Source organism: Rhamphochromis sp. 'chilingali' (assembly GCF_963969265.1).
Source record: "Rhamphochromis sp. 'chilingali' genome assembly, chromosome: 16".
NCBI classification, from domain to species: Eukaryota; Metazoa; Chordata; class Actinopteri; order Cichliformes; family Cichlidae; genus Rhamphochromis; species Rhamphochromis sp. 'chilingali'.
Window position 1 is genome coordinate 36,558,101 of NC_137943.1, and position 17,192 is coordinate 36,575,292.

The 17,192-nt window shown below is 45.7% G+C and overlaps 1 protein-coding gene across 1 annotated transcript; it reads right to left on the reverse strand.

Annotated features, from left to right (window-relative positions):
* Positions 1-7: 7 nt before the first annotated feature.
* Positions 8-11,634, reverse strand: LOC308412518 (cadherin-7-like). Its single transcript, XM_080906931.1, has 12 exons — positions 11,394-11,634; positions 10,631-10,915; positions 9,413-9,707; positions 8,782-8,901; positions 8,156-8,323; positions 5,976-6,163; positions 4,104-4,357; positions 3,890-4,026; positions 3,699-3,820; positions 3,314-3,431; positions 2,365-2,619; positions 8-1,314 (listed from the first exon to the last, which is right to left on the reverse strand). Exons 1-12 carry the CDS (start codon positions 11,451-11,453, stop codon positions 842-844), a joined length of 2,475 nt encoding a protein of 824 aa, XP_080763057.1. The 5' UTR covers positions 11,454-11,634; the 3' UTR covers positions 8-841.
* Between the last annotated feature and the right edge of the window lie 5,558 nt (positions 11,635-17,192).

Below are 17,192 nucleotides of genomic sequence, written 5' to 3' on the forward strand. Positions count from 1 at the left end.
GTCTTTATTTAATTATTTGGCGTCACTGTATCTCTCACTGTTTTTCCCCTTTAATCGGTATTTCTTCCTATGTGTTTAATTATACACACCCATCTTTGTCTGTATGATAATTTTACACTACAGTTGTATGATGCTGGTGGTCGTTAAAAGTTTCTGTTGAAATAAAGTTGGAGGTAAAAAAAAGATGCATTATATCTGTAATACTTGGTTTGTTCCAGCAGCGACTCACAGTCACTCATTTCAGTTTCAGTGGACAGCAAACACTCTTTCCATTTAACATACCAGATGTTTTTTGTATGGTGGAAAGCATCTCTGTGCCCCGCCCACTAAGCTTGTCACACGTGAGCACACGTGAAGAACCATCAGTGGTTCAGTCTGGACTCATCAGAATCTTAAAAAAAAATAAATCAAAGTGAGTCACAAACTAAAAACATTTTTGCTGAAAAGTTTTTCCTCCAAATTCAGAGTTGTGCATACGTCACAGGACGACGTCAGCATGGAGAGGCTGAGCGTTTGGGACGTGTTACAGCAGTAAAAACAGCAGCTGCAGTTTTCATAAATTCAGTTTTATTTCTGTTGTTACACATTCAGGCTTACAAAATAAAAGCAGCACCACTGGCAAGCTTTTATTGTGAAATAGCAACAGCAGGAAATATTTCACAGTAACTACGTAAAGGTCCAGTCAGGCAGCTCAAGCTCGAGCTGGCTGGTTCCAGGTCCAGCTGCCGGTACTTCTACAGGTTCTGCTCTGGTTCAGGGTGCTCAGAGCTCCTGGTGTGAGGACTAATCCAGTTCATATGGGCTAAACAGACCACACACCTGTTGCCGCAAGGCGTGCACTCTATGAGGCACCACCTCCCTCGCGGTCTTTGTAGAGTTCTGCAAGCTTCCGAAACTTTGGCCCCCACTCACTCAGGAAGTGGTAGCTCTGCTCCGACTCCAGCGAGGTTAACGAGCTAAACGAGCTCAGCGACACAGCAGCTGACCCGCTGCCCTCCAAAGCGTACGTCTGCACAGAGTCAAAGGGTGGTGCCGTCATGTCCAGGTTGGCCTCCCGGAGCCGGTCCTCGATGAACTCCTGGAACAGTTGGTGTTTATCTTCCCTGGATGGCGGGGGCTCAGGGGCGGTGACATGGTAGCTCCGTTTGGTCTCGTTCAGGTGTCTCAGCGTGAACATGTCGAAGGCCTCGGTGTCCTCCTCGCCACCGCCCTCATCGTCATAACAAACAATATTCTCACGAACATCTCGCTCATCGTCAATAATCAGAGGCTCCTTCCTTCTGCGTCTGATGGCCCCTGTTACCATAGTGACACCTAAGGGCAGACGAAGGGGTGGAGTCATCTTAAAAAGTTTACAAGGCAGAGGTGATGGCGGCAAAGTCAAGTAATTTTAAATGAAGTTCTGCAGCACGACCCTGGATGTGGAAGTTTTCATCTTCCTGAAAGTGACATGGGTTCAGAATTCCACACACACAATATCAGAATCCTACTTTACTCCTTGTGTGATATTTGTTGTTGTTCTCTGCACTGGTAGAGTTGTTTGCTTCCCTGCTACAGACCAACGAACAGCTTCCAGCTATCTTCATAGATAATTGGCAAGCCTTCTGGAGGAAACCTGGTCTTGCATCCATCCCACTTTGGATGGAGCAGCTCTTATTTCTAGAAATATGGACAAATTTATTAAACCCCCCAAAATATGACCAGAGTTGGGACCAGGAAGCAGAGTTGCAGTCTTACACGCCTCTCTGCAGCTTCTCTCCTCCTGCTACCCCCCAAACCCATCTCCATAGAGACGAGCTGACAAACAGACAAAATTCACAATTAAACTATTACATTAAAAGGTCGTCTGTTGTAACCCTTTCTATGTCAGAAATTCTCCAAAGACCACTACAGGTTTTCTTATGCAGCGTCTGACTGGCAGCTGATTCGATCGTTTTCACAGACCCCACCAAACCCTGACAAGATGGTACAGGTGATGCTGAGAACAGCTGGTCGGGGTAATGTTCCTGGCAGACACGTGAAAGCTGAGCCCGTCAGTGTCCCAATGAAGTCATCATCATTTATAGAGCACTCCACAGCTGACACAAAATGCTCTACACTGGAACTAAATAATAAAAAACAAACATAAAATATACCCAATAAAATAAAAAACAGGAGAAAAACTAAAAGCTCGCTGCTTTCAGGTGACTTCAGATTTGGTTCTAGTTTCATCAGTTTGATGATCTACTCCAGCTTCAGCTAGTTTTTTTATTCTACCTCATGGACAGAGGTTCTGGATCAGCTCTAAGCCAACCAGGTTCTACTTCTTGTTTCTGACTTTACTGAGTTTAACTTGAAGAGGCGCGACGTTGTCTCAGGTCATACCCAGCAGTGTGAGGAGACCGGTGAGGAGGACAACAGCGGCAAGGCTGAGGCCTTCTGGCAGCAGCAGCGCTGACATCTCCTGGACGCAGCTGCGACGATTTCCATGAAGATCGCACTCGCAGACGGTGACGGTCAGCGTGTTGGTGCTGCTGAGAGGCGGAGTCCCGCAGTCTGAAATCACCACCGGCAGGAAGTAGAGCGGCCGCTCCCGCTGCAGGAACCCGGCCCGCCACGTCAGGACAGACGCCGTGTTGTCTGAGGACAGACAGACAGATCGACGTCATCACCAGCAGCTTTTAAGGTGGAACACAGAGTGCTATCTAAGGGGGTGCCATGCCAAGCAAAGAACTAAAACGTGTGGGAGGAGCTACAGCGAGAAGCTCATGGATGATTGGCAGCTGGAGATCCTGTGAAGGTTTTTGCTTTGTGGTAATGGGTTAGAAAGAGATGGCACCGCTCAGTGTGTTCGCTGAAACCACGAGGGACAAACACACAAAGACGAGACAACGTGGGACACCAACCGGGCGGTCCGCTGAACCGACAGGTCACACAACTCAAACGGGCCGTCCTCCACACAGTCCTCACTCACAAAGTCTCTCCAAAGGGAATATTACGGCTAACGGGCGGATCCTGTTTCAGTGCAGGTAGCCACCAGTGAACAACAAGGACAGGCGGTGCATGACGTCAGCTTGTTAACATAAAATTCACTGTTGCAGCACTAAAGTGATCCCCTTACACCCAGTTTAAGGGCCCTTATTTTCCTCATGAACCAATGAGTGACAGGTTCCAATGTGACTACCAGCCACAACATCACTGACACAGGAGGCGTTAAACCTTAAATTCAGGCTGGTCCATGTACACCACAGAGCTGCTCTGTTTCATTGAAGTTATCTTTGGTTTTAAGGTGGACTGCACAGTTCTGCTGTATACTGATTAAGGTGGACTGTACCGTTGTTGTCTCTCAGGACGAAGCTTTGGTTCCAGGCAGCCTTGGCAGCCAAAGAAAACAGGAAGTGATGTCCATTCTTAGGTTCATCCAAATCCACGGCGCTCAGCGTCACAATGATCTAAAGGTCAAAGGTCAAACAGAGGCAGAAAATCAGAAGCACATCCAGTCACCAACGCTCATGTGACCTGAGAAGGGACTTCTGGATCCATCTCAGTAACAGATTACAGAGATTTCACAGACGATGCTCATTAAATAACGGATATCAGTGACATCACAGCCACAGCAGCTGTATTTACCTGTCTGTCTACACACCTGCTCACTCGCCTTCTGCTCACTCGCTCACCTTTCTGTGAACACCTGTCTGTAAGCCACAAGTGAGCCTCACCTGTCCCGGCTGGGCGTCCTCACAGACGGATGTCTGGTACTCGACGGGAAAGCTCGGAGCGTTGTCATTGACGTCTGTCACAGAGACCAGAACCACGGCTTTGCCCACCTGAGAGTGATCCACTGAGACAGACACACCTGTCAGATACACCTGCTGCTCGCAGGAAGACAAACTGATGTCATGTGACTTACAGCTCTCTGTGGCGAGCACAGTGATGTTGTGCAGAGCGCTCAGCTCTCTGTCCAGACGTCTGCTCGTCCGGATCACGCCTGATTGTCTGTCAATGTCAAAGTAGTTCTCCACGTCCGACTTCCTGTCGATGGCGTACCTGCAGAGGAGCACAGGTGTTGTCTTTGCGTTTTGGTGGAAATGTGTTTGCAGTGATTTTACCGCCTCGCGTCTTACCTGATGGGACAATTTGAGGCGTCGGGGTCGTGAGCTGAAACCGATCCCACCTCAGTTCCCACCGGCGCTGCCTCTGAAACCGCCATCTGGCTGATGCGGGGGGAAAAACACGGAGGCTCGTTCACGTCCTCCACCTGCAGCCGGACTGTCGCCACGTCGCTGAACGGCCCAGCTGACAGAAAGCGGGTGTCCATGTAGCGATTGGATGCCTCGACGCGTAAAGCGTAGCTGGTCTTGGTCTCAAAGTCCAGAGTCTGAGGAGGAGGGAGGACATGACATCACAGGTGCCTCTGAGTGCAGGCTGTTCTCCCTGGAGATCCGAGTACTTCTGAATATTTAGCGTAACAAAAACGCCACGATGCATTAACTGTTTCTGAAGCGCTGTGGATGCTCCTACAAAGCTGAGCCGCCTGACAGCACACCAACAGATGTTTGAGCTGCACCTCATCAAGAGGGGCCTTCATGGGAATGGAGGCCAGAGCTATGACAGAGTCTGTGCACCACGGTCCAGCTTACAACATTAGAAACGTCACATTGGCAGCAAATAGGAAAAGAACTACAGCGTAATTATTAAGAGAGCTGCGAGTCAGACGAGAACACGGCTCTCCAACGTAATCAGAAGGTAAAAACCTCAGGAGCTTATTTCACCTACAAACTCAAATCAGTTATTTTCTGTATAAAGAAAACTGAAGCTACCAGGATGTTTCTGCCGTCTTACACATCCTGCTGGCGTTTTCTCTGCATCGCTAAAGAACAGAAATTATATCCTGCTGCATTTAGTGTTCATTAACATGAAATTTACCAGTAAGGGAAAGTGACTTTTAATCAAACTGCTGAATGTTTCAGTCACAGCACAGAAGCTGCTCTCATAAATGTGTTAAAAGATGGTCACCTGAAAACAGACCCCGTTACTGTTACACCTCAGTACAGGTGAGAACTCAGGTGTGCTTCTCAGACAGGTAGAAGGCAGGAATTAGCTCCATGCCTCATGGAGGCTCGAGGGTCAGTCCTCCAGTCCATTATGTCATGAATGCAGGGTGGGTTACACAGACGAGTTGGCTCTGTCACAAAAATACCTTTTTGTGGACAGTTGGCACTTTAACAGAGACAAGCCTGAGATGTTTTATGTGTCCAGCAAGACTTGAGAGGCTTATTCGTGTGTACAGGGATGACGATGCTCTACTTACTGGCTTCCTCTAAGGCTGGAAAGACGGCTGCAGTTAGAAAACAGAGCACATCACTCCAACTCCCTGTCTTAGCTTCCAAGAAGTATTGCTAATGGTTTAAAAGTCGGAGGATGGCTCAGGCCCTGATGTATCTGACTTCATATCAGCAGGGCTTTCAGTTAGTGGTGCCCAGATCTGAAACTACACACGGGGAGATGATTTATCTGCTGCCCACCGCTGGAGCCAGCGACACATGGAGGTCAGACTGACCGAAGCTGGAAACCTATCTACTTTTGTTCTCCTTTGTAAGTCATGTTACTGGGTTGAATAAACTAGCGTGGCCATCAGTAAAACGTGGTCATGCGATTATGTGAAGGTGACACCCACATTTATTCTCATTGTGCTGGAACAGACACGACTGCTGACAGAAGAGAACAGAAAGGAAACCTTTATCTGAGCGATGAATCTAAAATCAGAACAATAAAAAAAATGTCATCTGCAAGAGACGCAGCGAGCTAAATTTAAACAGCTGTGAGCAGCTGCCGAGCAGCAGGGACGTCCTCTGGGACGCACACGAGGCCAGTGCTAACGCGATGATGCAACGATCACAGGGACGCGTCCCGAGAAGACTCGGAAGAGTTCACAGTGGACAGAAACATCAGAACCAAAAACTGGAGATTTCTGTGACCTACAAATAATCCAGAACCTTGATCAGGATGACCAGTCCTTCCTGTGTGTGGGGGTCTGTGAGCATCCTGAAGGTTCCCAGTCCATCCCCGTCCAGGATCCTGTAGTCCATCTCAGCGTTTGGACCCGCGTCCGCATCCAGAGCTTTGATCTTCGCGACCACCGCTGACACCAGTGTGGATTCTGGGACGCTGAACTGGTAACTCTCTGTGGGTCACAGAGGATGAAGCCTGAATGAGTGCCTGCAGCGCCCCCTTCAGTTCAATTCAATTCTTTATTGTCTCTGGGGAAATTAGTGCAACAGCAAGCGCAGTCACAGCGGGGTATGTGTTGTGAACAGGACCCAGAAGCAGGGAGAGGTCAGGTGAACAAAAAAACGAGCCTTTATTTGGCTGGTGGCAGGAGATAAACATGAAAACTATGAGAGACTATGGTGGGGATCACAGATGACCTGACAATGAAACACAGAAAACAGAGGACGTAAATACACAGGAGGTGATCAGGGGAAGTGGGGACACATGGGGAAACAGCTGACACAATGGCTGTGTCCCAATTCAGGGTCTGCAGCCTCAACGATCCTCAAGGGCCGCGTACTCAAAGACCGGTAAGGCCGGAAGTGCGAGGCTTGTGAGATGGGACGGTCTAGCCTCCGTCGCGCTGCCCAGGTTGCTTAGCAACCATGATACTAACAGCTGGAAACGTGCCATACAGCTGTGTTTGACAGAAATGAAGGAGAAAATCTTTTGTTCATTTGTTTGTTTCTACATGAGCTTTGATCATTCTCTGTAAGATTAAGCTCAGCTATTGAACGGCGTATATTTTAAAGTAAAGGCTTTAAAACCAAGTTAGTACAAACGTCACTAATGTCACATGACTTTGCCGACATGTGGCCAACAGTAATGTTTAATGTTCTTCGTTATTAAACATTTGCACATAAATAAGTGACATCATATTCAGTACTTAAAGTTTACTCTTCGGCCGCCCCTCATCCGCCGTTTTTTTCGGCAAAATTATCCACACCCACCGCCGCGCTATGCATTCTGGGATATGGTGGGCCACGAAGTCTAAACCACCACGTCCTTAAAATTCAGGGGAATGAAGGACGCATTTGAGGGCCGCATTTCGAGCAGCCTTTGAATTGGGACAGCCTTCGGCGCGTCGCTGTGACGTAATCGGCCTTAAAATGCGCCTTTAAGGCTGCAGACCCTGAATTGGGATACAGCCGAGGTGGAAAGTCACAATGAACAAGAACGCACCAGACTCTTTCAAAATAAAACAGGAAACATGGAGACGTAGACATGACAACACAATACACAGCCCTAAAACACATGAAAGACAAGAAACAGAATTTAAAAAACTCATGAGACAGATGATAATAATGGCAAACCAAAACTCAACTAAACCTTAAATAAGAATAACAAAGGAACTTATCATACAACCTTAACATAAGAGACTCAAAAATACAAAATAAAGCACTGGGTCAGAGAGGCAGCCTGTGACCAGTGCAACAATGAGAATAAACAAAACAATAATAAAAAGCCACAAGACATTTATTTTCCATTAAGAAGACAGGTTGCAGTCGGGATAAAAGAAACCAGGAGTCTTTGGTCGTCCTCACAGGTACTCTAAAACAACGGCCAGAGGGCAACAAGTCAAAGTCAGTGTGAAGTGGATGGTTCAAACGGTTAACAGAATGAGCCTTCCTCAGCACATGCTTGTTACAAATGGTCAAAAGTCCGTCTTGCCAAACGCCCTGAGAGTTCGCTGCAAGTTTTTACCCAAAGTCCCAACCGATTCTTGTTCTTCAGAGTCATGTTACCAAACCAAGCAGATAAATGATTCAATAAAACTTCTGTAAAACAAGGACAAAATTTCAGATAAGACATTAAAAGATCTCATTTGCCTTAAAAAGAACAGTTTTTGCTGAACTTGTTTGGTAGCGGCATCAGCATGAGGCTCAAAACACAGTTTGTGGTCAAGAACAACCCTAAATACTTGTAACACTCCGCAATCTCAGGACATCATGTTGGAATAAAGTCACGACGCTCTGCAGGCTCACTGTTAAAAATCCAGCAGGCAGAGGGAGGAGCTGTGATTTCTAAAGAAACTCTGTTAGGTTTGAATCCAGAAGGACAGGAAAAGGAGAGAGTCAAATATCAATGAACAGGTGTTAACAGGATGCTCTCAGGTGAGACTCACTGCGGGGGAAGCGAGGTGGGTTGTCGTTGACATCAGTCAGCATCACAGTGACCGTTGTGGTTCCTGACAGACCTCCCATCTGACCAATCATGTCTTTGGCCTGGATGACCAGCAGGTAATGGTCCCGCAGCTCCCGGTCCATGTCGGGCAGGGCTGTACGCACCACACCTGCAGACAGGTGAGACATTAGCACAGTCTGAAGGTGAGCATGAGCGCCCAGATGACAAACATCGGAATGTGACATAATCAACATGACGCATTCATAATTGATCCACATGCTGACATTAAAAAGGTCACAGGTGTTGTGCGGCGCCGACACAAACCGATGTGAACGTGACATCATGTGGCCTCATTTACACACAGTAAATAAAGCGGCTTCAGGCGAAGAGGCCGAAGCTGCTTTAATCCGCTTTAATCTGCTGCAATCTGACTACATCTGATGTGTGAAGCAGCAAAGGAGGATTCAGAGAGGAGGCGTGACCGTGTCACCTTCAACACGAAGGTGGTTACAGACAACTCTGCAGCCAAACGCTCATGGGTAAAGTCAGTCATGGTCTGTAGCAGTTTAATCCCAACTGGTCGTGGCGTCACCAAGTGCTCTCTGCGTTTCACAGCCACACGCTCACCTGACTTTGGCTCCACAGAGAAATATGGCTGCCCCTGCAGGATGCTGTAAACCAGGTGGGCGGAGTTTCCATAGGTCGGATCATCGGCGTCTGTCGCCACCACGGTCAACACAGACGTACCTGTACAAAATCAAACTTTATTCAAACAGGGAGTGCTGCCGTCTCGTAGAAACGCTGTCAAACCTAAATTTGGATTTGCTCCAACTAGTGAATTCTGAGATGGTGTCTTCATAAAACAAACCAAGGGACTTAACTGAAGTCTTAACGTTTCAGGATCAACACTAGTGAGCATGTGCAATGGGACCAACAACAGGAGACTCACCTGGAGGACAGAAAACCTATCCAGGTGTTTCACAACAAGAACCTGCTCAGCTCTGGTTTGTACATTGCCTGTTCAACCTCAGACTTTCACATTAAAAGCCTGCATGACATCAGGTTTTCACGTTACAAGCAGAAGTCTATGAAAATGGCTTCTGCTTGCTGAATCGCTGCTGATCTAATTCACGTTCAGCTGAGGTGACTTCAGTGCAGATAGAAACGAGTGGACTGTAAAAAAGCTAACTACACTCACACATGAAATCTGCCTGTTCACACGGGACTATGTGAAGACAAAAGCTGGTTCTGGACTCACCTACAGGTGACCTCTCAGCCACCCGGGCCACATACGGTCCATCCAGGAACTTGGGCTCGTTGTCGTTGATGTCCTGGACCTTGATGATGAACTGGGACTCGGGTTCGAGCGGCAGGTTGGTATTTCGGTCTCGAGCCTGAGCTCTCAGTGTGTAGTACGCCTGCTGTTCCCGATCCAAGCTTTTGGTGGTGTGTATGTCTCCGGTGTCCTCATCAATGGAGAAGATGGACATTGCTCCTTCGCCGCTCAGGACGTACCTCACCTGTCTGTCACCTTTATCCAGGTCAGAGTGGAGCTGCAGGAAACCAGTTGAGTACAACAAATATTTCTTATTGTTATTTTCGAGAAAATGAACCTTCAAAGGTGGAGCTCGCCGTGAAACAAAGCAAATGTGCCCGTTTCACTTTAAATAAGCATCACCTGTTTCACTGTTTTGACCTTTGAACTGCACAATCAACAAACTGGTGTTTTTATGCCACATTTCTTACTACAAGCCTGACTCAGTGCTGCTAACATTCACACAGTACAATGGACAAGTAAGAGCTCAGTATACGCCAGGGATTAAACCATCAACCTCCCAGTTAGGAGACGTCCCACTCTTACTCCTGAACCACAGCCACACTGTACCAGGTTCACCAGGTACATCCATCCACACCATAAACTCAGAGTGGAGTTCCTCCTGATGTCCTTTAGTTCCCTCACTCTGTTCCCTTTCGTCTTTGGGCTTTCTCCAAATGAACGCTTTCCAAATACCAGTTTGATATCCGATGTTCTTGGAAAAGTCCTAATCCAGTACCCAGAAGAACTTCCTGATTAAAGTTTGTCATATTTTTAATCCACTTTAGATTCAGTAGAATTACCGCTAGTTTTATGTTTCTTAATTTTTTCCCTGAAGAATTTTGTTTATTCATTATTGGTTTCTGTTTGGACTTCTGGGTCTGTGACATGCTTAAAGTTCTCATCCAAAACAAAAGTATGAGCTATGAACTGCTGCTGGGAACAAAAACGAGTTTCTGTTCTGGTTCAGAGACACTTTAAATCTGCTGCAACAAAGCTGCACAGAAACATCTCCTTCGCACCGACACATCTGAACCCCACATCTATGATGCAGAGCCAGGACGTAGGCCCGGACCGGTACGGGCACCTGCACGGGCACCTGCACGGGCCCTGGGCCTGGAGCCGTCATTTAAACTAAATCTGTAAATCTACAGTTCGTACCTTTCCGATGTAGAGCGGCTCGTCTCCCGTGTACTCCTCCAGGACGAAGAACTGGTTCCACACCCAGCTTCTCCTCCTCCTGCTCTGGGTGGAGTAGACACCCGCTCCCCCTCCTCGTGTTCTTGCTGACACCTGAAGGAGGGCCGTGGAGTTCAGCGTCATTGCCCCGCAGCCGGACGTCTCCCACAGGGAAAGGATGATTACAGTGAGCATGCTCGGGAGACGCAGAAAGCTCATCTCTGAGGTTAACAGGCGTGGCCAGCAAAAAGATGTCAGTGGCAGGAGCTGCTGGTGGGATCGTTTGAGCCAAAGAGAATGAAAGTTTACGGTAAGCACCTGTCCTCTCTTTTAATATTGATGATGTCATTAAACTCTATCAGGGCATGAATGAGTTCTCAGCTCACTTTGAATTTTTAACAAAATCCTGAGACAAATGAATCAAAATGTAACTCAGTCATTTTCCAATGATCAGTTTGGTAACATTACTGCGATGTAAATGAGCTCAGTTTGAAGGATTTATCTCAGAGTGCTGCTGCAGAGCATCTCTTTGTGTTACCCTCTGAACTTTTTATGAAGCAAACGTACAACGTTGGAGAAGTGTGATTATAGAAACATATTTTAGCCCAGTTTAAAGGATTTTGTTAATCTGAAGCTCCTCTTCATCCCGTTAAATCTGCTCCAGTAATCTGAAAGCACTCTCCTCACTCTTAAATCTGCTGTTTTTGCCAACTCTGACCTTAAATACACAAACCAGCAGTCTTACCTTCCAGCTGCTGATCGGACCGTCCCCTGTGGATCTGTAGGTTATTGACAGCAATTGCATCAGATGACGATGACTGATTATTGATGAAAGAGTAGCAGCAGCTCCGACGCTCTATCCCTCTCTGCCACTCTCTGTCTGTCACACAAACCCCGCTCCCTTTGAGGAGGGGGTGTTAGGCTCCGCCTCATCAGCAGGGGGGGAGGAGTCAAATGACTTGGACCGAGGACGGCAGCTTCTTCATGTGTTGTTTTAATGAACATCTTCTCAATAAGTGCTCCTCAATAAGCCTGAACACTTGTAATGAGGACTTTGTCATTTTGAAGTTTTTACGGGTTTTTGAACCCTGCCGAGTTTCTGTGTTGGACGGAGATGGAGCACAAACGTTATCCCTGCAACTTCTAACCCTCCAGGTTTCCTCAGCTCACCGTCATGCAACATTTTCTCCTCCCATTACAAAAATCTTCATTGTCTGAAACTCCTCCTGCTCCTCTTCCTCACAGTTTCTCGCTGACATTTACAGAGATATTTTTGGAAGAGATCATTTTTAATAGGAACAAGTTCCTAACAAGGATAGATCACAGCAAAGCATTCCTCAAACATGTTCATTTAAGTGCTGTATGTTTGTCCCAGGTCTCTAGAGCAGCTTTGTATGATTCACAGTTCAAAATGATCCTTCTGATACTGACTCTCCACTCAGTTTCTTCTGACTGAAGGTTTGGACAGGTGGGTGGGGCTGCTGTGCCTGAGATGGCCACATAAAGATTAGAGATGGACCGATCCGATATTACGTATCGGTATCGGTCCGATACTGACCTAAATTACTGGATCGGGTATCGGAGAAAAATAAAAAATGTAATCGATCCATTAAATATCACGAAAGCACCTCACAAAACTTGCAACACGCTATAACTCGCCTCAGAACGTTAGCACGTCAGAGCAGTATGCATCACGTGATAGAGCGGCGGTGGCATGCGGGACCTGTGGTGGTCTGGATAGCATGTGGAGCTTCGCTAGCAACCCGGCATTTCATCTCCGACAAAGTTATCCCCGAGAGAAGTAAAGCAAGTGTGTAAGTCCATCTCTGAATGTTTGTAAAGCATTCCTGCGTTAAGCTTAACGAGCGACTGCCTCTCCTGCTGCTACTTCAATCATGAAACTGATCAATGATCAGCTGATCGGCTTTTCTGTCGTGAGTCCGTCTCTCTTGTTTGTTTTTGGCCCACTTTGCACCAGAAAGAGGAAACCAGCGGCTGAACAACAGCAGCACGTTTAAGCTTGATCAGCTGTTGTTAGAATGTATTTAATATTACTTTCTACTCGAGGATCTTTTTCTACAGCTGACGTAACTGTGCAGGGGCGGATCTAGCAAAGTTTAGCCAGGGGGGCCGATAGGGCATTAACAGGGAAAAGGGGGCACAAAGACATACTTTTCTTTCTTATTCTCATTTAAAAGGTCTAGCTTTTAATAAATAATTATCTGACACCCAAAGTTTTAATCTGATGTAAAATGAATAGAAGTCCATTACTGTATATAGTAACTATTAAGTCTAATATACCCTAGTAAGCTATAGTACTTTTTCCTTTGGGAAGGTACCATCTGTGCAGTCTGCAATTTTGTTGAAGAAAGATGTTGAATCTATTTAATATTTCTTGAAAAATAATTGATTTCTGTGCATTTTTTTTCACACTGCATCAAACTAAGGTTGATTACGTCGATTAAGCATCATGAGGTGGAGCGTGAGGGGTGGTTCCCTATTTTTTATTTATTTATTTTTGTTGCTGGGAGTTGGAACCCTATTAGTTAGGTTGCTTAATATTTATGCTAAGTACTCTTTAAAATACCAGAATAGGGAGGATGGTGTAGGTTTAAGTTTATTAGATTGATCAGTATTGCTGAACTATGAAATATTTTTTTTGCATACAGGTATAACAGAATAGCTTTAGTGTAGTTGTTGTTTTAAACTTGAGTATGAACTTATACAAAATGCAGCAAGATATTTAAAAAAAACAGTTTTGTTGATTAAAAAACACTATATCGGATTCATATCGGTATCAGCAGATATCCAAATTTATGATATCGGTATCGGACATAAAAAAGTGGTATCGTGCCATCTCTAATAAAGATGCTGTTACTCTCGCTTTAATATGAAAATCCAGCACTGAAACAGGAGATAGATGACAGAAAGCAAGGAGAAGCTGAACCTCTGACAGACTCTCAGTGAGAATGAAAACTCACAGGGGAGGCCTCAAGTCAAAACTCAAAGCTTAAACACAAAACAATGTTCAGAAAGTTGAATTAAAGGGCATCAGGGCCTGTTATTGATTACTGACTGATGTGTGATTAATCAGACTGTGGATCAAATGACTGAAAAGAGTCCTGAGGTGTGAAGAGATCGTGATGGATGTCTGATGGAGGACTTTCCTTTTTGCTAAAGTTAGGGCTGGATCAGGTGACCCTGAATCCTCCCTTATAATAATAATTGCATTTATATAGCGCTTTTCAAGGCACCCAAAGCGCTTTACAATGCCACTATTCATTCACTCTCACATTCATACACTGGTGGAGGCAGCTACAGTTGTGGGGCAGACTGACAGAAGCGAGGCTGCCATATCGCACCATCGGCCCCTCTGGCCATCACCAGTAGGCAAGTAGGGTAAAGTGTCTTGCCCAAGGACACAACGACCAGGACAGAGAGCCCGGGGATCGAACTGGTAACCTTCCAGTTACAGATGCGCTTCCCAACCCCCTGAGCCACGGTCACCCCTTAGTTATGCTGCAATAGGTGTAGGCTACTGAGGGATTCCCATGATGCACTGGGTGTTTCTTCTTCACTCACTATGTATTAATAGACCTCTCTGCATTGAATCATATCTGTTATTAACCTCTGTCTCTCTTCCACAGCATGTCTTTATTCTGTCTTCCTTCTCTCACCCCAACCAATCACAGCAGATGGCCCCGCCCCTCCCTGAGCCTGGTTCTTCCTGTTAAAAGGGAGTTTTTCCTTCCCACTCTCGCCAAAGTGCTTGCTCATGGGGGTCATATGATTGTTGGGTTTTTTTCTCTGTATGTATTATTGTAGGGTCTACATTACAATACTCTCCACTCCACCTAACTGTAGTAGCAAAGGGGTGGAGTGGAGAGAGAGTGTGGACCCAAATGCAAACACTGGCAACGGACTTAAACTGAAAACACACCTTTTGTTGAGGCAGAAGAAACACAAACACAGCGCAGTAAGATAATGACTACACTGACAAAAGCTAAACAGGAAGGAAACTAGAAACATGTATAAACAACTTTAAAACCTTGAGATGTGAAAACTGAAAAATAGGAAATGCACTGGGAAATACGTAGATGATCTGGCGACAAACAGAGGAACACGAGGGCTTAAACACACAATTGACCCCTCTGAGGGGGTCATATGATTGTAGAGGGATAACGAGGAAATGACACACAACGAGGCTGGGGGAAGCAAAACTGAAAAGTAAAACAGGAAACGTAAGGCAGGCACTCGAGACTGTCAAAGTAAAACAGGAAACATGACACAACTGGGTCAGACATGACCAGTGTTGGGTAAGTTACTTTAAAATAGTAACTTAGTTACATTACTAGTTACTTCTCTCAAAAGTAACTCAGTTACTTCAAGTTACTCGTTACTTTCAAAGTAACTAGTTACTAGGGAAAGTAACTTTGGTTTTACTCAGAATTCTCTTGTTAATGTGTTTCTTCCATAACTTTGCCAGTCTTCTAGCTTGCTTACCTGCCACAGTGCACTGTGCCACCTACCAATAGAAAGGAAAAGATAATGTGCATATTTCCACGAGAGAAATCCCACACCTGGACCGTCATTGACTGCTGCCATGATTCTAGCCTACGTCACAGCGTCAGGTGCGCCTTTTACATCCAACACAAAACCTGCAGTCGTGGTGCTTTGATTGTACTCAGAACTCGGAAATTCTGCCTTCTGAATAGGAAGATGTAGGTAACACCAGACTGCAGATGAGCTGCATACAGGGCTGGACTGGGACAGAAAATTGGCCCGGAGAATTTGACTACAGACCGGCCCGCCATTATAGGAAAAATCATAAAGCCTTTGAATGAAAACAAACGCTGTTGTGACAGTGATGTACACTGTTTTGATGGTATATATGCATCAATCTATCAATCGTTTGTTGTAAGATTCAGATAATTATTTTTTAAAAGCTAGAAATTTTAAATGAGAATAAGATAGAAAAGTATTTCTTTGTGCCCACCTCTCCCTGTTAATGCCCTACCTGCCCCCCTGGCAAAACTTTGCTAGATCCGCCCCTGCACAGTTACCAGCTGTCAGCTACTTAGAAAAGGATCCTGGTGTTATTTGTCTCTCAGAAACAGTTCATAACTTCAACTCATCCATGTGACCTAAAAGGTAAACCTGTTTCTCCATCACAGCTCTGATGATCCAGTAAGGACATCTCCTGGTTTCATCTTCATGTTTCCCTCTCACCAGATAACCAAACCATATCATGACCAGCAGCTTTACAGCTGTGGCTCCAGCAAACATCAGCTGATACTAGAAATTAATATTAAATACATTCTAACAACAGCTGATCAAGCTTAAACATGCTGCTGTTGTTTAGCGCGACATCCGCTGGTTTCCTCTTTCTGGCGCAAAGTGGGCGATAAATAAACAAGAGAGCCGATCAGCTGATCATCGATCAGTTTCATGATTGAAGTAGAAACGGGAGAGGGGAGAATGAGAGAAGAAGAGGCAGCTGTGCAGCAAAGACACAGAATAACTCCAGCTTTGTGCCTTTTTCATTGTAGCTGAATTACGGGACAAACTGTTCCTTTTCACCTCAATAAGAAACGCGTAATATTTTCTCTGAATACCAGACGGGACGGTTGGCAACTCTAATAACTTATGAACAAAATAAAGTTCAACATCATTAACATCATAGCACCACCCAGCTGTATAGAAACTCCGTCATGCTAGCTAGCACGCAGTACGGAAAAAGTCAGCATAACGAAAATAAACTCCACCTAAACTTGGTTTATATCTGACCCAGAGAGACTGCAGGTCATAACTTCTTACCTGGAGTTCAGTTCACACTTGGACCGGCGGCCGCCTCGGGTCTCTTTTCCTTCTGCATCCCCTTTCTCCAGCCCCAGAACGTGTTGCTTTCTCTCATCCACCTGCTGGCCTCCACCACTTGCTAATGTTACTGAATCTGTGGAAGCTCCGCGATAGCCACCACACGAAGTAACGAGTAACGACCCTATCTAAATCCCAGTAACGACTAACGCGTTCCTGATTTTGGCATAATAACTAGTTACCGTGCTCGTTACCACAATAATAACGTAGTTACTGTAACGCGTTACTTAATAACGCGTTAGTCCCAACACTGGACATGACACAAGGAACTCAGGGGAAGCACAGAGACAGAAATTAAGAGACTAGAAACGAAATAACAATGAAATCAAAGACTATTCATAATTCAAAAACACAAAATGCTGGGTCACAGACCCCGGACTGTGACGAATAAGGACTGATAAAGGTCTGAAGGAGCTCTGATGGGCTCCTGCAGGGCCCAGTGTGAAGATGCTTGTTTGACATTTACACCAGACAGCAGGAAATAAGAATAAATAACATATAAGCTGCAGGAAGTCCAAATCAGAGGTGAAGAAGAAAAAACCACAGGGAACTGTTCTGTTGAGCCTCGTTTCCAAACTTCCGTCCTACCTGTGCTCATCACCTGCCTGAATGATCGCTGCTCTTGGTCAGCTGATCAGTTACTGGAAATGAACCAGTACATTTTCCT

Coding starts and splice junctions, on each gene's coding strand:
- LOC308412518 (XM_080906931.1), bottom strand. CDS start 11,453: ATGCAATTGCTGTCAATAACCTACAGATCCACAGGGGACGGTCCGATC. Junction 6,164..8,155: donor CCCACCTCGCTTCCCCCGCA/GTGAGTCTCACC, acceptor TGTGACCCACAG/AGAGTTACCAGTTCAGCGTC. Junction 1,315..2,364: donor CGGTCTCCTCACACTGCTGG/GTATGACCTGAG, acceptor GTCTGCCCTTAG/GTGTCACTATGGTAACAGGG.